Source organism: Eupeodes corollae, chromosome 1 (assembly GCF_945859685.1).
Source record: "Eupeodes corollae chromosome 1, idEupCoro1.1, whole genome shotgun sequence".
Classification (NCBI taxonomy): Eukaryota; Metazoa; Arthropoda; class Insecta; order Diptera; family Syrphidae; genus Eupeodes; species Eupeodes corollae.
Window position 1 is genome coordinate 184619409 of NC_079147.1, and position 20077 is coordinate 184639485.

Genomic DNA, 20077 nt, shown 5'->3' on the forward strand with positions numbered 1-20077 from the left:
CATCCGAGTGTAATAAATAATGCGAGATTGATGGTTTTCAAAAGAAAATATGCGAAACACGCAGCATACAGAAAGCATAGACACACCATAAACATTGGAATTCATTTGGTCGTGTCCTTGGTATAATAATGTACCTACAGGAATTGTTTCCTGGAATCCTTGAAGTGTGAGTAAGAAAGTTGCATTCACACTTTTTAGTAAAAATCAAAAAAATTAAAAATGCAAAAATCGGAATTCATTTTGTCATTTGACAGCTGTAATCAAATCTAATAAAAAAAAACATCTGTCGAAAAATTGAAACGGACGTAATGTCAAAATTAAAAATACAACAATGTAAACAAATGGGTGTTTCAGGGTAAAACGTACGAAAGATTCCGGTCTTTATATGGTGTGTCTATGATAGTCTGAGTGTAATAAATCACTTAGCTATTCACAAACCGGAAAAATCAATTTGTCAAGCATCATATACCGTTTGTCCAGTTGCATTTTTTGGTGTGTCAACTGCGTTTCAGAAATGTAGAACAAACAATATGGTTGCGTTCAATTTCACATAGCATGTTATCCGGATACTTCTTTGTTAGTATTTTTCTTGAACAAAAAAACAGATGATCTAAAACAAATGAGGTGTGTTCTTTTTTTGAAACAAAATTGTTACGTCGAACAAAATTATGCAAGCGTCATTGTTCCGCATTGTTTTTTTTTATTTGATAGATAGATGTGTGCCATTAAAAAATAATTATAGTAAAATAGGGCAAACTTAATTTTTGTTAAGTCAAGAAAACTTCAACAAGAGAGCATAACGAGAAAGTAAAACATAAGCCACTCTATTGAAAAATAAATTTCTGCTTCAAAAATTTCTTTTTGCAAGGACTTTAACAACTGTTATAATCATCAACTTCCATTTCTGTCATTGTTAAGTTCATTCAATTGTTTTTTTTTTCTTTTTTGTGGATTCTTGCTAGTTAGAAATTGGAAAATTAAAATGAAAAAAGTATTTAATTTTAAGTGTTCTCCCAGAGCATTTCAAAAAGTTAGGCACAACTTCCTTGAGATAGTTTTTAATAGAATTTTTTTTTGCAAACTCTTTCCAAAATCTATTCCGATAAAAAAGTCCGTTTAGCTGACATCCGTAAATCTGCCTAAAAATCTCTAAATCTGCAGATTTGATTTAAATCATAAATAAATTAATTTATTTTCGCCCATGGAATGCAAAAATAGGTTAAATTTGTGTTTTGAAAAATCTAGATTAAAAATAAATGTATTTATTTTACCCATGGAAAACCCCATAAGTTATTGCTAAATCCAAATTATTTAGAAAATTGAAGACAAGAAAATAACGACCGTTTATTCTTAAAATATATTTTGCTACTGATGTGTAAGATTCTACCATCATTTTTTTCCAGTCTAATCAGTTGAATCCTCGTCGCATTCAGTAAATTATAATCAAGCTATCATATTTTCAAACCATAAATCAAAAACAAACTGATATCAACCTTTACGACATCCGATGACGAAGGGGGAAACTTGAACGCTTCCAATGTCGTGGTCCATTTTGTCTGTTAAATCTTTCATACAATGCATGTCTTCGTCTTTCTTTTTTATTCTCTCCCGAGTTTCAACTCTCGCTGATAACATGATCAATCACCGGCTCTATACCTGCTTTTTAATAAGCTTTAGTAAAGTTAAAGCTTACAGCTGCATCTCAGTTGCAATAATAAATTCCTGACAAAATGTCACAGTCACTCCGTTGGGGTATTATCGGTGTTTCCGAAATCGCTCACGACTTTTGCGTTGCTCTTAATTTAAAGTTTACCCGAAGCGAACATGAAATTGTTGCTGTAACCAGCATCGATTCGCCAAAAGGACTTACTGAACAATTTGCCAGGGATCATAATATACCCAAAGTTTGGTCGGACTATCACAGTTTAGCATCAGATGATCAAGTAGAAGTGGCTTATATTTCGATACTCAACCCTTTACGCTATGAACTTTGCAAAATGATGATCGAGTACAACAAGCACATTGTTTGCGAGAGACCGTTTTGCATGAATAGCCGGCAAATGAAGGAAGTTCTGGAGCTAGCAAAGAAGAAAGGTGTATTTGTTATGGAAGGATTATGGTCAAGGTTTTTTCCAGTCTACCGTTATTTACGTGAACTTATGAATTTGACAATTCTAAATAATGTCAAAGAAGTCTATGTTAAACATGGCTATAATGCAACCTCTAAGGAACGGATTGTCAACAAAGATTGTGGAGGTGGAGTTGTGCTGGACATTGGAATCGATGCGATACAATTTGTGATATTTATTTACCAAGAACAACCAAAATCAATTAAGGCATCGGGAAAGATCAATTCGGTTGGAGTGGATTTGTATGTTGAAGTGGAAATGGTATTTTCTGGAGATAGAAAAGCGACAATAATTTGTTCAGGGCTGCAAGTATTCGAAAATCAAGCGACTGTAATCTCGAAGAAAGGACCAATATGTGTAAGTTTTTCAAAAGAATATGCAATCTTGAGAAGGTTTAATTATTTATAATTTCGGAAATCCCAAATACCTCTCATTTTAAAAGATAATGCTTTCGACGGAAGTTTGGGTCGAATGAAGTGTTAGAAAACATAATTTTCTTATTTAGTTTTCATATTCTAAATTTAAAAAAATGTTCTTTTTAGATTCCCGATTACAACTGTCCAACACAATTATTTGGATGCAATGGCGCCCACGAATGGTCACTGATAAGCTCAACTATTCCAATGAACTTTCGAAATTCACTTGGTTTACGCTATGAAGCTGATGAAGTCATGAAATGCATACGTTCAGGAAAATTAGAGTGCGAAATTGTGCCGGCTAAAGAAATGCTAATTATAACACAAATATGTGATGAAATTAGAAAACAAATTGGTGTTCGTTATGACAAGTAGTGAAGTGTGAACTGTGAAGTGATAAGACTTTATTGATTGGTGTCGTGTAGTTTTTAAAACTACATAATTATTTGCATCATGGTAGTTTAGTTGACTTTTCACTTGAAGCGATTAGGAATATGACAAATTATATTACTAACCTGGGGATTTATTTAATCGTATTTATTTGTTCTGATTTTGTTATTTACATATGTATAAGAAAATAAAAATTATCGATTTAATTTGTGCATTAATAAAATAATTGATCTGTTTGTAATTATTTGTTTGTTCATTTTGAAGAAATGTCAAAAGGTTCTGATTAATTGATTTATTGAATGACAAGTTATGATTATAGCAAAGATTTTTAGAAACTCTCTTGATGAGATTAATAAATTTACAATTTGTTAATACATTCGTTTTTAATACAACAAAAGTATTGAGAAAACGAAAGTCACAAAAGAAAAGATTTAAATAGAAATTCATTATAATGTTATGAAACATTAACAAAATTGCACTTCTAAATTAAAATAAGATATTTGCACAAGGAAATTGAAGATTGTCAATAGCATAAGTAGTGTGTATAAGCCCTAATTGATTTCAATATCCATAACTAGTAACTGATGATTTGTTAAAGTATGAATGTTGTCAATTTATATTAAATCAGAAATTGTTAAATGGTTAGACGTATGAAAAAGAATCCAAAAACAAATGGGCAGTTTATATTTCTTAGATTTCTGAGAAATCGTGAGAAATCGAATCATACAAATTTTGTTCTGAAATTTCTGACAGCAAAGGTGGAAAGTTTGTTTACAATATTTTGTTCATATTTCCGAAAATACGGAAATCTCTGAGATCTACTGGTTAAATAAACGCCAAACGTCCTTTTAAAGCGTAAAACTCCTTGAACGCGTTCACAATACAAAGCAACTTGTTAACGAGAGCAGTAGTTTGTGAATAGTTCTCGAAACTATACAAAACAAAAAAACAATTTATTACAAAATAAAGTATTGCTAGGACAGGTTTGTTGTTAATCACTTAACTCTATCTCTTTAAAATTGCTTCCAGATTTACTTAATAACCTTCTGAACGAAATAAATTACAAATAAAAAGAAACACTTGTATTTGGTAAACGTATGGTGCAAAGAGGGTATAATCTGCCTAAAAATCCATATGAGCAGATTTGATGTTAATCAAAAATATATCATTTTTGTAACGGGTTATCTATTTTGCGGGTTTAAAAGTTTAAAGCTGGAATTCGACATCTGTCAAACTAAGTTGTTAAACCAATTTGTTTTTTCAGTTGCAAGTCGCACTTCGTTATCAGGAATTAGGACTGTCTTAATGCGCATTGTGGCGTATTTTAATTTTGATCTACACCTACATCCATATAAAGTCCAACTCACTCAACAACTGAAACCAGCTGACCATTCACAACGTCGTAAATAAGTCGAATTCGTGCGTTGGACGGCGATGTTTCGAAAACAAATTTCTTTAGCGACGAAACACATTTCTCACTCGGTGGCAATTATTATTACATCCACAAAAAGTCACAGTTTGGTGCTTTTTTTGGTCCGGAAGTGTGATTGGACCTTATTTCTTCGAAAACAACGATGGAACGACTGTCACCGTCAATTCGGAGTTTATTGTTTGCCTGCTATTAAAGAGTACGACTTAAAGAATGTCTGGTTTCAACAGGACGGTGCCACATGCCACACAAATCGAGCGAATATGGAACCACTTGACTTTTTTTTGTGGGGTGACGCGAATGAAGATAAACCTTAAACTCTTGAGCACTTAAAAACCAACATTCGTCAAGTTATTTCTGAGGTATTGAACAAATATGTGTCAAAAAAAGTGGTCGAAAATCACCGCAAAAGAATCGATGTTTGCAACTATTTGCGTGATGGTCACAGATGTCAACGTTAGAACTTTATAATGAACAAAAATATTTTGTATGTTTTTTATTTAAGTTTACTTTTGAAACCGAAAAATGGATAGCCCTACATATTGACCTATGGCATGTAAAAACACGATAAATTTGTGTTTTGATAGATCTAGACAAAAAATAAGTTGATTTATTTTAACCATGGGAAACCCCATAAGATAAATACAAAAATGTTTTCTAGTCATTCCCAAACTGTCCCTTTCGCACTACTTTATCATCAACATTTGTTCGTCCTTAAACAAATGTATTAAAGCGAACAGGACATTTTTGCTGTCAAAAATAAAATAATAAAGAAAGCAAAATGTGCTCTCTCACCTTTTTCTCTCTTTCTCTCTGTTATTTCTCAATGAAAATAATATATCCTATCCTTTTGCACACACGTTCCCATGAAAACGCCTAAAATTTTCATTTCATTTCACTTCAAAACATAAAGAGAGCGAGAAAGTGAGAGAGAGGACGAAGGACGGAATGAACGATAAACGACGAAGACGACAAACGGTATATCGTCGACGACACGGCGAGGACGACGTTTTCCTTCCTTGACTTGACTTGACACAAGTTCGCGGCAACGAACGGTTATAAGTAGTTGTTTTACATTGCCGAAAATTCACCCCAAAAGTAAAAGGACATCTCTGCAGGATATACTCGTTTGCAGAAGAAAGATATATTGTTTTTTCTCTGTACATAAATATACACATGTACATTATACTCGTGAATAGTTATTTTATCTGATTAGTTTTTCTTTTTCTATTAAACAACACTTTTCTACACGTATTCCATACCCACAAGGAAAAAGAAAGTTCCAATTAGATTATCAAGTTGAAGAAGAAAGAAAAACGAAAGAAAATCCTTACCAATAAAATCCCAGCCCATCAGGATGAGGTTCTTCTATATTCAAAAAGTGTGAAAAATGATTGTAATGTCAGTTTGTGTGCGTGTGTGTCTGTGTTTTTTCTTCTTCACTTTTGTACCAAAAAGTGAATGAATAAAATCGCAAAATAAGCAGTGAAACAAAATATAAAGGTACTACCTTCCTAAAATAAAAACCCCGGCTCATCAGCTTCAGCAGACATCATCCCTCCGTTTCTGGAAAGTCAATATGTTCAAAAATAAAAACGAAAGCAATATCGTTTATAAGTGCACGGTACGACTTCTTGAGGACTCCGATGTCCTCGAGTGTGAATTTCAGGTAAGAGAGCGCGGTCAACAGTAAAATAAATTGTTTTAAATGCACACCCAAATCCACCATAATACAAAAGGTAGGTTTACCGCCGCCGCGCACCGCCACCGCGCCGCCGTCACCCGTATACATCTTCCTAACGTTTCATATCCAACAACCCCCTCTATATTTTTGTGGCATGTAGCACGTTTGGTTATATGGGGTGGAGTGGAATGGTGTCAGGATAAGAGTTAGTGAGATGATCCATAAATAAATTCCTATTTTCAACGTGGCCTATCACACAAAAATATTTAAACTCGCGCTATTCTTGAATAATAATAGGTTATTATTATGATACAGTAGCTTAATCTGTCGTAGTATAATAGCGTGTGTAGGCTATCAGATTTCATCGGTTTTTTGTTGATGTTTATTTTTAAAAATTGAATCCTGATTTGAAATGTTTCCTAAAGTGGGTGGGCAGGCTTAGTTGGCTAGGGAATTGCAGTTGTAAAGCTGCCAAGTTCACATTTTTGAAGGAACTCATACAAATCTCAAGATATGATGCAGAATGAGTTCTATTTTTATAAATTCAAAATTTCACGGTTTAATTCTGAACTTTTATTGTTAGAGCAACCGTATAAAAATGGCGGATTAAATTGTCGGTTTCTGCTTCCGCGTAACTTTAAGAGCAAATAAAAATCCAGTAAGGTGTTCTGTTAACACAAAGTTGGAGTTTAAGTTGTCACCTTTAAAAATGTCTATAAAATCTGTTTCCACCTTAATGACCACTTATGGCTATCATTGGTTTCCATAATTGAAACCAATCATTGGAATTTTTGCTTAACAGGTTGGCTATAGCTTCCATTGAAAAGCCAAGCATTTGAGGTTGAAGTTGATCATTGAAAGTAAAACTTACAGTTGACAGTTGAGTACTAAGAAATTAAATTTTGTTCCGAAATGTGAAATTAACAATCATCTGGAACGATTCGTTTAACTTTTGAGAAATTAAACATGCAGGGATTGAACCCAAGACTTCTGGCATGACACACCAAAGTACTTTTTTTTTTGTATTCATTTTTATTAATTCAATCTTAAACCTGTCTTAAAGCTAGACAAAAATTCATAAAACTAGCCTAATTAACCATAACTTACAACTAACTTACTGGTCCCATACGGACTCTTAGTTAAACTATAACACTTAATACCAATGCCTTTTGGCCCTTAGATCTCTTTTACATCAATTAAATTTTATTCATTTTTGTATTTATTAGAAAATTTGAAAAAAATATTAATGTCCTTTTTTATTTTTACTTACAACTACTTAAAAGGTCCTTAATATAAAACTTAAAGCTAACTTGATCTACCCATCTAACATATTTTATGTTTTTTTTTTTTGTTCCACCATGCATATTCTATACTTAAAACTAAACCCTAAAACTATAAAACAAGTATGTAGTCCGGCCAAGGCTTAAAACCCCGTCCCAATTACCCACTATCAAGTACCGATTGAAGCCACCAAAACTGGTTCTCCTGCTTCATCCTATCAGTTCCGTCCCTTTTGGACACAGCCCTACTGAACCGAAAGACCGCATCTATCTAAAAAGAGGAACGCCTCTGGTGGAATAAAGCCGCTCAAGCGTGCACTCTTTACCATACTCGTCGTTCGGACAGAACGCCCCGAAAATTAAATTGTTGGTCGAAGATATAGCTCTTGCAATGTGACATCGATTCGTTGTATAGGACCTCGGTGGAATAGTAATGCACGTAAGAAGATTCGACTGTTCGATATAAGCCGGTACAGCGTCGTAAACACTGCCGCTCGAACACCCGAAACTTCTCCATCTGGGAAGGGGCAATGTTGAACCACACAGGACAACCATAAACGATCATCGGCCGTAAGAGGGTAATGTAGCAAATTACCTTCACTCTATGGGGTCATAGCCGTTTCGTCAGAGCGAAGGCTCCTCTGGCTCTCTGGTGAGAGCCGCATTTATATGTCTGTCGAAATATAAATACTGATCTTACCAGATAAGGAAGGTACTTCACTACACTTTTGCTCGCTAATAGCTGCCCGTGAAGATCAACGATGACCATCTTGCGCCAATTCTTGCACGTATCCTTAGCCAACGGAGTCCGGAACAGAATTGTCTCCGACTTTTGGACATTTGTTTAAAGTTTCCAGTAGTCGCAATATCAAATCACGCTGCAAGAGAATTCTAATAACCTCAACCTTTCGGGCCATTCTTTACGCAAGTATGGTCCAACGTGCTAAACCACCCTGCCACGGGACAAGATAGCGTAGATTTGTATAAATTTGGGAAACCTAAAAACGAATTATTGGTATGTTCATGATCTAAAATTAACTGCTTTAATTTAAGAATCAACATTCTCAAATTAACAGATTTTTGCTATACATTGAAAATGTCTCACTATTTAAGTCCCGTCACAGTGTTTCTATCTACTTATAATAAAATAGGTTATATTTTGCAAAAGAACAGAACTTCCTGAAGTTCTTATCAAATCAAATCAGTTATTATGTACGAAATTTAAAATATAACATCTGTCAAAGTGTTTCCTTTCACTCGGATTAAATTTTTTCTGAAAACAAACATGTGTATAAGGTAAATGCTGTATTGTTGGTATCATTGGTTTAGGCTTTAAACGGTGTTCACATTAAACTCCTTTAAATTGTCTAATTTTACCTTCTCATCATTTTAACTCGATCTCACTAACTTAAGTTAATCTTAAGGCATTAAATCTGTATAGCCTTTTCATTGCAAAAGTAAGATAAATTTAAGAAAACAGATTGTTCTTCGCGTGTTGTTGAGAACTATATCCGTGTTCCACATACGATCAAATATTATCAAGTGTCTTAACGTAAACATTTCATTCTTGTCTTTTTTGGACATCTGTAATGACGAATAACAAAAATCCAAGTGAAAGTATTGTCATAATGGATGAATGTTAATTCGTTTCTCGAAAAGTAAAAAGTCCTTAATTGAGTCCTCTTAAAAGACACCAATGTTAACACAGTACTAAAGAAACAAAATGATTGTTCTTGTGTTGTTTATCTCAAACGTAATATCGTAAGAGCGTAAATATCGAAAAGAACTGTCGTAGGATTTTTTTTAAAAAAAGAATCTTAACTGTCAAAATACTAGTAGGTATGTTCCCTTATTTTTAATCTCAGTGATTTGTTTGCTATGTTTAGTCCGAAATTCTGTCAATTTAATATTGTATGTAAACTTTTAAGGACTTCGGACTGCATACCATACAAAATCACCGAAATTCACAGACTTGGCACAGACTTATTATTGCTTAGTGTTTTGTTTATTGTGTTTACTTCAAATTAATGTTCGTAATGTAAGAAGAAATTTCCTATTAATGGCGTTAGTAAATCTTCACCAGGCTCTATTTTGTTTAACTAGTTTTAACTGTCAAAAAATAATTAGCCATCCAACCTAAATATCAACAAACACTGAACCAAATCATAGACATCACTTTTTTTGCTCTACATCATAACGATATCCTATATCCTGTAAAATGTCAGCACTCAGGACATAAACTATACTAAAGAGCTTCTTTTTGCAGCAAAATGTTTTATTGCACTTCCGGAACTTGAACGTTGAACAAACCAACTAAAGCAAAGTAAAAAGCTGTAAAAGACATGAGTTCCAATTTTATACATTTATATTTTATTTTTACAAGAAAATATACGATTGCAAAAAAAAAAATAGAAGACGAATAAAATCAAACCGTCAGTCTACATTTTCATACTTAAATATAGAATAAAAGAACTATCGTTAGATGTTACATTACAACACTTCTTGCTGCATATGAAAGTGGAGCAAAAATGTATTATTATTATTCTATTGTTTATCATCATGATTATTGAGAGAGTAGGAAATAAGGATAATAATAACACTATATTTGTGCCATTTTTATTCAATTTTTGTTTTTCTATTGATTTTTGTATTCTTTTCAGACATCAGCTCACATTAAATAATGAAGGAATAAGAATGTGTAGGAAATAAATGACTGCGAAAGCCCCACGCAGGAGAACTCTCAAGTCTCAACATCGACGTCTATGATCGCTTTTTTTCAATATACACATATGTATATCCTATTGCTCTTGTCCACATTATATTATTGGCTCAACCTATTCCCCCAATAGAAATTCAAAAGAATTCATGCAGTGGAGTCGAGGAGTTCTTTTTTTGACATTTAGTCCATAGACTTATAGGGCTTGTTATGTATATGCATACATATGCACATAGTAGTTTAGCAGCATAGTGTAGACCTATGTATGTATAAGTATTCGTTAAATTTTTAAATCGAAATCTAGAAATATTTTCGGTAATATTTGTTAGCAATAATTTTTTATTCCTTAATTCTGTTGTTTTCAGTACCAAGTTCTTTCAATTTGCATTTTTCCCATTAACTTCACAGGAATTAAATAAAAGAGCACAGAAATAATAGAACATACTCATTTTGACGTTTCATTTTTTCATATTTCTCTCATTTAATAAATACAAAACTAAAATGTCTGCCCCACTTACTTATGCATATCTGAAAAACAAACAAACCCATTTTAAATCGGAAGTTCATTTATTGCTGTCTCAATAAATATTAGTGAACTGGACACAAATATACTTGTATGTAGATTGAAAGTGAAGTGTTTTTATTGTTGTTATGAAATAAATTTTCCGAAATTTATACATGTATGCACATACACATGTATCAGTGAGTCATTCAGCGATCTGGATTGGAATCGTTTAAGATGATTTTTGATAAATGACAGTCAAAAGAGACGAATTTGATCTATCAAAGGTTATAATCAAATCGATAACTAAATAGATGTCACATTTGTTTATAAAATCTACAGTATTATTAGGAAGCGTTTTTGTTGTTACGTTCGCCGTTCCCTCAAATTGCCACTAGATGTCGTAACCGTAAAAACCCATAATACTATATGTTTTTTTTTTATAGAAAGATGTCAAAACAAAAATGTGGCAGCCATTTTCCAAAAACTATGACGTCTCTATCGAAATTTGAATAGAGCTGTCAGAAACTTTTATGCAAACGATTGCAACATTTTCTGAACTATCTTTTTCCGTTAGAAAAACATTGTTGTGAATATTATCACAAGACAGTCAATTAGCTACTTTTATTTTGATATCGTATGGGAACCGCTTTAAAATTCCAGCAATGCAACAATGAATTTTTATAATTCTAATCGGAAATTGTTCAATCCAATTGAATTGGGTTAAATCATCTTACACAGACGGAAAGCTAGGTGAAAGTCAATTTGACTATCAAAAATATCACCTTATCGGATTCCACCCCTGGAACTACTGTCAATCTCTAGTTTTAAAACGATGCAAATCTTAAAATTAAGTTTCTATGATAAACTGAATAAAATTGAAATAAATTAGTATAATAATTAATAATGTAAATGCCAAAGTTTGATTAAGTTTGATGTTTCCACTTACGTATTTAATGTATTAATTTGACAATTATGGGGTTTTCTAGGGGTTCTTAATAAATGCAAATCAAATATATTCATATTTGCATATCTTTAATGAAATTCACCCAAACTTGCATCACCACATTAATGAAGTTTTCCGTGGGTAAAATAAATCAATTTATTTTTAATCTAGATTTGTCAAAACACAAAATTCCCTTTTTTTTGCATACCAAATATCAAATCTGCTTCATATCTAGATTTTTCGGCAGATTTACTCCACTTTACACTTATACTTATACAATTTTCATCTGTCAACTTAACATATCAATCAAATCAATTTTTGACGGAAACCTGAATTTTTCCATGATACAATTTTTATCTATGAACTCTAAGAACTTCAAACATATTAGAAACAAATAAAACGTGAGAAATTTTAAACTTGTTTGTTGTTCATAAAAAATAAGTATTTTATACTATGTATAACTTAAAACTACAGTAACACTAAAACCGGCAGTTAAAAATATCTATACAATGAGAAAACGAGTCCAATTTTCAATCGTGTTCCATTCACGAAAAGTGTTAAAAGTAGTCAAAACTATTTAAAGTGAATAACGAACATATTAAAAATCATAAAGAACTCAGAAACGTCAGAAATACTTGGGAGGTGGTGACAGTTCTTATGCTTTACCAATATTGCCACCTTTAGTTTTTGAAAGTAAGTGCATGCGGCTTAGTTGTACACTTTATATTTTGTGGTTAAGATTTTGCTAAGGACTTCTGACTTAAATAGGTGTTTTAATTACATTGCAGCTGGTTGCGTTTTGCTATAAGGATTGCGTGAGAGTTTGAAATAGTAAAAACAAAATACTTCGAAAGGACGCGAAGACGAGAGGATTCATATGTACTTCCTCTTATTGCTTTCTTTATTTTGTCGTTGTTTTGATTTCTTTTTTTTTTTAATACTCGTTCATATGTGAACTGAAGGATTTTTCATTTTAATTATGGGAACTATTATGTAGTGACTTAAAAATGCAATTTTATTTTCATTTGTGGGTTATAGTGTATCCTCTTTCTTTACATGTATATTTTGCTCCTGTTAACTGAAATACTGATGACTATGGCGGGACTTTCTCTTTCTCTATAATATTGATGGTGCTACGAATAACCAAAGCCCTTCCATAAAGGCAGCTTTCTTATAGAATATTTATGCGATCAACTTGAGATTAAAGAAAAGGATTACTTTGGCCTAAGATATGTGGATACCGGCAAACAGAGGGTATGTTAATAGAGTTTTTTTTTGACATATAATACTTGAGTTTTTAATTCCATGTTTTCTTTTTTCTTATATTTTGCAGCATTGGCTTGATTTGGCTAAGTCGATTATTAAACAAGTTAAGGGTAAGTTGAATAGAGCGATTGCGATAGTTGGATTGGTTCGTTTTCGTCCAAGGCAGGTGGTAGTTTCGTGTTGGATGTGTTTATTTAAGGTAACATTATGGACATATGGTTTCTTATAAAGAAATAATTGATAGTATCATGGGGAAAGAAAAACTAAGAGAAGAAGGACAAGGACATTGTATGCAAATGTGGAAATGTGTGTCAGCATAGCATTGGCTTTGCTATGTCCACACTTCTGGTGCGGATGAAAAGGAATTTTTTTCTTGAAATAATAATTAAAGTGTTGTTTATAATAACTGTTGTATACTCTGAGGATTAGATGATTCATAAACATAACTGCATATTTACAACACTGACAGAAAAAAAAGTTAAAAATAACAATTTTAAGTTACATTACTATTTGTTACTATTGTTTTTAGTAAACATTAAGATTGTTACGTTATGCGACAATATGAGGTCATCTCATCATTCCTAAACTCATTGCGCAGGTTAAGAAGACATAAGGGACTTCAAGGTAAAGCAATTTTCTAATATCTGATTGGCCAGCTGCCAAAAAGTGTCCATCCAATTAAGTCTACTTATGTCAAAATTATAGGTAATCATGTCTTTTCATTCAACTCAAAGCTGCACTTTATAACTTTTCCATTTAATGTCTTGTCAAATTGCAATAAGAATAAGTAATATTTCTATAAAACAAAAAGTACAGTAAAAAGTAAGAAGTGTCTTGTAGACAATAATGTTTTTGGTAGTTTTTGCAATATCAACTGAATGTTGAGGTTAGTAAATTAAAGTTATGAATTTAAAAAACTAACTAGTCAGCTTCGCCAAAATGTACGTTAAAGTAATGCCGATGACTGCAAATGAAGTCCCTTATGTTGTATGAACCTGGCTATTGTTGAAGTTTGGGAGCTAAGCTTAAAGTCTTGAACTGTCAAAGTGAACGATTTTTTGTACAATAAATTAGTAGTTGTTAAAATTTTAAAGAATCACACATTTTTATAAAACCACTGTTTTTTATTGATTCTTTGCTTTTTATCGTTTTGTGTTCAAATTGAGAACCAAGTTAAGAGCAGCTTACATTTTTTTTCGTTATTTGTTTTACGATTTTTAGTTAAACACACATTTTGTTCAATTTTGTGGCAGATTGACATATCAACAATTTCTAGCAATTGTTTTTTCTGTAAGATTAAAAAAATGTCTAACAATTAAAATTATATTTGAACAATTTTTTTGAAATAACAATAATAGTTCGCTATTGTTTAAAAAAGAGCAAACCTCAGACGAAACCATATGTCAAATATGCCTGCAAATGTATGTACGTTTACAATTTGTCAAAATTTGATTATTAGGTTCTTAAGATCCAAAAGCGTTTTGTCTGACCTGTCAACCTTTCACATTCAAAATCCTTTTCTGCAAGTGTACCACACCGTTTCCATCGGTCCAAATTGAGTATAGGTGTCGTCTTATTGAAATTCCTATTGAAATAACGTAATTGGTTAATTATACTGTTTGTTATTTCCTTACGGATAATTATGTAAGTCCTGTGGGTATGTGCACATAATCATATTTAAACTAGACTCTAAAGGTGAGGCCTTAAAAATGCAAACGGGCATATACGCATTGTTTACATTGCGTTCAATTTTGAAACTTTCCAACTTTAAACTTTCACAATAGCAGTATTTTTTGGGATTTTATATATAGTAAAGTATAGAAGCCAGCACAAGTTAATCGGAGCCGACAAAAAATTTGGAAGGATTTAAAAAATGGAAAACTTGCATTATATGGATAACTAAAATAAGACGCTTTCACCGAAAAACTCGTTTAAATGCCCTATCAGCATATCTTGATATTATATGTTCTCGACACAATTCATTTGAAGTCAATATTTTCACCAGTTCTTGAGATATAGAAGACGCACACACAGGGACATCTCTCTAAGAACCCTTGATTTATATAAAAGGGACCTTGAAACATGGAAACATGTCCACATCTTCAGTTCGACAAATCAGGCCGATTTTAATAACTTTTTATGAGAAGTTAAAAAGGTCTTGGGTTACACCCATAAATAATAAGATAACGTACTGCTCTAAGAATTTAAAAAAAAGATAACCAATTCGATTGAAAAACAATTTTAAGTTTTTCTTGGTCTGACAGAGCAAGCATGTTTTTCATCTAAATCCAAGGCGGTTTCAAATTTTAATGACAAGATTTTAGACTATAAATAATCTTCTGAGTTTAATCGTTCAAAAATTTACAAAATTTGTGTGTTCATTTTATGCTATTTATGGATTTGGATGTGTTGAAGTATGTTTCGTAGTTTGAAAATACTTAAAATCGATAGAAAAAGTACCGAACTCCTCAAGGAATCAGCATTTTTACATTGGTTTTTTAAGTTGATGTCTTAGCATAGTAACACATTCAAGCTCAGGGATTCGTTGAATGATATTGGTCCAGAGTACTCAGATTGTTTTTGGATTGTTGACATAACATCAGTCCTTCAAGGTACTCACAAAAAAAGTGCAAACAGACCAAATCACAGCTCTGAAGTTGTCACTATTTATTTGCTCAGAGATTTGATATTTTTCAAATAATATCTTACGATTGGAAAATTTTGAAGTATTTAAATAAAATGCACTTGATTTCTAATAGTTGCTGTAGATCTGAGCTTTACTAATAAAATGCTTAAAAGCTTTTTGTTTTTCTTTTTTAGAAGTTTTAAAAAATGAAGATCTGTTAAATAAAATGTATGTAATGTATTATTTTCAGATATCGACCCAATCTTATTCTCCTTTCGTGTCAAATTCTACCCAGCTGATCCATTTCGACTGACTGGTAGTGGTCGTCTTATGTTATACCAGCAGTTAAAGCGTGACTTAAGACATGGACGACTATATTGTTCCATGGGTGAAGCTGCGGCATTAGGAGCTCTTATTGTACAAGGTATAGCAACATAATTTTTATACAATTTTTTGTAATAACTGGAATGTATTTTTAAGAGGAACTTGGTGACTATGATAGTGAACTTCTTGTTGGCGATTATGTATCATCAATGCACCTAGCCCTTCGACAAACAGATGCACTTGAAAAAAAAGTTATGGAATTGCATCGAAAACGTGAACCCGGCCAAGATGCATCAGTGGCAATGGATGAATTTATGGGTATTGCCAGAGGCTTAGAAACCTATGGCATAGATCCTCATCCGGTCAAAGATCATCGGGGCTCACAGCTTTACATAGGTATAAATCATTCGGGAATAAGCACATTTATATCCGGGAAGAGATCACAGCATTTTCGATGGAATGAAGTGCACAAGATTAATTTTGAAGGAAAAATGTTTATAGCACATTTAAGTTACACAGATGCCAGTAGAGAACCTGTGAGTGTTTATATAGTTCATTGTAATTTTAAAATATCGATTGATTGATTTATTATTATTTTTTTTAATAAGAAAAAACATACAATAGGCTTTAAGTGTCCGTCAGGACCAGCTTGTAGATATGTCTGGCGATGCGCTATCGAGCAAATGTTATTTTTTACGTAAGGCTTAGTATTTGATTTTCACAGCAGAAATTTGTTTAAATTATTTTCCATTTTTTATCTCTTTTTTCAGACTTCCAAATAGCCAAAATGCATCGGTAGTATCCGGTGGTGGATTCTTTTCTTGGGGGACAAAATTTAAGTACACTGGTCGTACAGAACGTGAAATTCTTACAGAGAGCATCAATGCCCTGCGGGAACAAAAGATGACCAATTCGACGGCAAGCAAGCGCAAGGCGAGTAGTGTCCCTGCAACACCGTCCAGTCCGCAAGGCGACCTAGCACAAATCCGTAAACTATTACGTAACTCCTATATATCGAGTGATTATAAATTCCCCTATTCCCCTCGTATCATTGATACAGGCTATAGCAGTTTACCGCGTTCAACAATGTCTGAACCGTTGGGCAACTGTACTATGGCCGCGACCACAGATCATTTAGGTAACATTATCTATGGCCCGATTACACATGACGGCATACAAATACCACCCAGTTTGGAGCCCGTCTCTGAGGAGGCACGCCTTCGCAGTGGCTCTAATTTGGACACTATTAATGGAGGTGTTGGAGCACCCGACCTTCCCGACTATTACTTCCGTGATTCGGTTGAACATTCATCGACAGAAAGCGGTCTGACGAACCCCTATGCGGATCCTAGTCATCACCGTCTGCATCACCATACAACGAACAAACAGCATATGCTGTATGCTGCCGGAGGAGGTGGTAAGCAATACACACTACCCAATTCCGTCATCAACTCCAGTACTTCCAACAACAATACAAGTAGCAATACGACAGCAACAACAACTAATCACGAACAAATGCGTCATCACCATCAGCAAAATGTTGCAAACGCAAATAATGCTGCCACTTCGAGAAGTGTACGAAAGTTTAAACTTTTACATGCATTTATACCATCGTTTATATTTGTTGTTGTAACAATGGCAATATCGGCTGTTTTGATATTAGAATCAGAATCAGAAGTTTTCGAACGTATACGTAATCTACCTGAGATGATAAGTCTAAGATATCAATACTATCAGCCATTAAAGGAGTTTTTTGTAAGAACTCTGGGTCGGAAATCATAAGAGCAGGTAGGGTGTTTGTTGAATTTTGTTAACTTTAATTTTATTTTATTTGTTTATTAATTTTCAATTTTAAATTTAATTTACGAAGAAAAATTTAATTGAATAGTTGGTGCAATGCGATGGTTGGGCGCCATTTTAAAAATTCAATTAGTATACTTATCTTTAAAGGTTTTCTTCTTTAGTAGGACTTCAGGAGCTTATTTTATATCAATATGGTCGACACGGTGCGCAGCGAAATATCTGTAAGCTAGTTCCTTGAATAGATGTAATTTTTTTTAGTAGGTGATCTTTTAATCAGCCGCAATGTCTTATTTGAGCAATATTTCAAACGCTGCTGCTGTTTCATATTTTGTTATTCAGTTTAGGCTTGCATTTCAACTCTTCACTTTTTTTGTTGCAACCGATCAGCATTTCGCACAAAATATTTATGTATGTATGTCCCGAGGATGTATTTTGAGAAGTGTCGTCAACAAATAATAGAGAATATTTAATTTAACTTTGTTATCCGTGTCATATACATAAATATGGCTTTCATAAGAGGAGGACGCTTTTGCAGCGACGCATTATATCAAGTCTGATGATTTGTTTTTTTAGAAGGTATTTTTTGTTTAAATAAGTCTTAAGTATACACGATTGGAAGTATACCCATAATGACCAAAGGGTCAAAAGTCTTCCAATAGCACCCAGTCACGTGACAATTATCAATTTTGATTGGATCCAAATCAATACATCCTAATATTGGATGACAATTCCTTAAAATTGTTTTCCTGGTTAATTGGTTAGAAGACAATAGGTTGGTTGAAAACAGCATAAGGGACTTTTGAAGTAAACTTCGTTCTTTGAACGTACATTTTTACTAAAGCAAACTATGAAGTTAGTTTTTCAAGTGTCATAAATTCGGAACTTTGCTTCAATAACACTGTTCAGGCAAGGTACAATTCCATCACGGTTTGTATTTCGTATTTTAAAGTGTAATATTGTTGATTTATTTTTAAATATAACTAGAAACCCTTTTACACAAAAAAATAAATGGAATTGTGGAAAAGTCCATATTTGAAAGAATAATAAAGTTCAGCTTTCAATTGAATGAAAAAACTATCATTTTGACATTATATGGGCTTAACTTGATAGTTTAGGGAGATTTTTATTGACTAAATTTCCAGTCAACTTTCCAATAAAGTTGTTTTATTTGGAAGGGATTTTTTTCGCTTTCGGACAATTAGATACTAGAAACTTGCCTTACTTTCAAGTTCATTATGCCAACTGAACCTGCCACATTTTCACAGAGAATATGAACATTATTTTCGAAGGTAAAACAACAAAAAAAATTGAAAAATAAAAAATATCAGTTTGGTCATGCGTTTAATGCCTCTCAAGTTTTTTGTATGACTTATTTCGTTATTTTGTCAGACAGTGACTTTTTATTTCCTTCCGTTTTCGTAGTTTTTAAAATTCTTCTAAAATCCTATAAGTTGTTGCTGTTCCTGCAATTGAAAATTGTATGAACAACATTCAATATCGAATCAATGAACAACTATCCAATCTTTGGAAAATACAAATAAGTGTCTGTATTGACCAGTTCGAACGAATGCAAGAAGTCGGCCAATTTGTTGACAGATATTGGCCAACGCTTGGCAGTTAATTTGTTTTATCACTGACAGATAAAATTGGGTGTTTATATGCTTGATAAAAATCGTGAATACTAAACTTTAGTGAGGAAAAATGAAATGTCAAAACTTTCTTGTCAGTACAAATCCCTGCAATCAAACGTCGTAAAAAGAAAGAAAGCCTCTTTATACATTTCTTGTACTTGTATAAAAATAAAAATGCCTGTACATACAGAACTCATTCGACAATCGATTAAATTTTCAGTTAGCGGTCACTGAATAAAATGGAAATTGTTATTCTAGGAAATGTCAAAACTTTGATGTTAACCTCTGTAAGGGTATATGCAGGTTATCGAAATGGTACACATAAATACATAACGTAATTATTCAGCCCTATCATGAATTCCATCGTAATCGGAAATTTTTACGAATCCCGAAAAACTGTATCATGAAATCCGTTCGTAATACAAAATTGTATGAGAATTTCCACTACGAACGGATTTCATGATACAGTTTTTAGGGATTCGTAAAAATTTCCGATTACGATGGAATTCATGATAGGGCTGATTAATTTTGTGAAACCTGACACTTTTCAAATCGATCCTTGTTTCATTTGCCTTATAAAAAAGAAGCAATATAAATAGCTATTAGACTAAAATGGCTTTCTTTACTGCTTGGTGACGCAATTCGTAATATTATAGGTTTACAGTTTTATTTTTACTATTGCACCCATAGACATCAGGCTTTAGTTTTGCTTCTTTGATTTTCCATAGCAATTATTTTAATCGGCTAATTTTGCTTATAACATTTATAAAACAAATTTTTTAAACATTTTTTAAGTTCATAAATTAAGAAAAAATAATAATAGCTTAATAAATACAAAAAAAGAGCAATCACAAAATTTGAATTTTCAATTTAAAACATTAATATAAAAACTAATTGGTGCATATACATAACAAATAATAATAATTAGAAATATA

At 32.7% G+C, this 20077-nt stretch overlaps 2 protein-coding genes across 2 annotated transcripts; both read left to right on the forward strand.

The window, feature by feature from the left end:
- Nucleotides 1-1694: 1694 nt before the first annotated feature.
- LOC129939640 (trans-1,2-dihydrobenzene-1,2-diol dehydrogenase-like) lies at nucleotides 1695-3112 on the forward strand. The gene is made up of 2 exons (XM_056047728.1): nucleotides 1695-2486; nucleotides 2672-3112. The coding sequence occupies exons 1-2, from the start codon at nucleotides 1731-1733 to the stop codon at nucleotides 2918-2920; spliced, it is 1005 nt and encodes a 334-aa protein (XP_055903703.1). The 5' UTR covers nucleotides 1695-1730; the 3' UTR covers nucleotides 2921-3112.
- Nucleotides 3113-5374: 2262 nt separating this feature from the next.
- Nucleotides 5375-19579, forward strand: LOC129943043 (FERM domain-containing protein 5). The gene is made up of 8 exons (XM_056052256.1): nucleotides 5375-6033; nucleotides 12642-12746; nucleotides 12826-12868; nucleotides 15635-15808; nucleotides 15865-16244; nucleotides 16317-16405; nucleotides 16479-16696; nucleotides 16769-19579. The coding sequence occupies exons 1-8, from the start codon at nucleotides 5944-5946 to the stop codon at nucleotides 17488-17490; spliced, it is 1821 nt and encodes a 606-aa protein (XP_055908231.1). The 5' UTR covers nucleotides 5375-5943; the 3' UTR covers nucleotides 17491-19579.
- Nucleotides 19580-20077: the final 498 nt, after the last annotated feature.

Coding starts and splice junctions, on each gene's coding strand:
- LOC129939640 (XM_056047728.1), top strand. CDS start 1,731: ATGTCACAGTCACTCCGTTGGGGTATTATCGGTGTTTCCGAAATCGCT. Junction 2,487..2,671: donor CGAAGAAAGGACCAATATGT/GTAAGTTTTTCA, acceptor TGTTCTTTTTAG/ATTCCCGATTACAACTGTCC.
- LOC129943043 (XM_056052256.1), top strand. CDS start 5,944: ATGTTCAAAAATAAAAACGAAAGCAATATCGTTTATAAGTGCACGGTA. Junction 6,034..12,641: donor TCCTCGAGTGTGAATTTCAG/GTAAGAGAGCGC, acceptor GAATAACCAAAG/CCCTTCCATAAAGGCAGCTT. Junction 12,747..12,825: donor TGGATACCGGCAAACAGAGG/GTATGTTAATAG, acceptor TATATTTTGCAG/CATTGGCTTGATTTGGCTAA.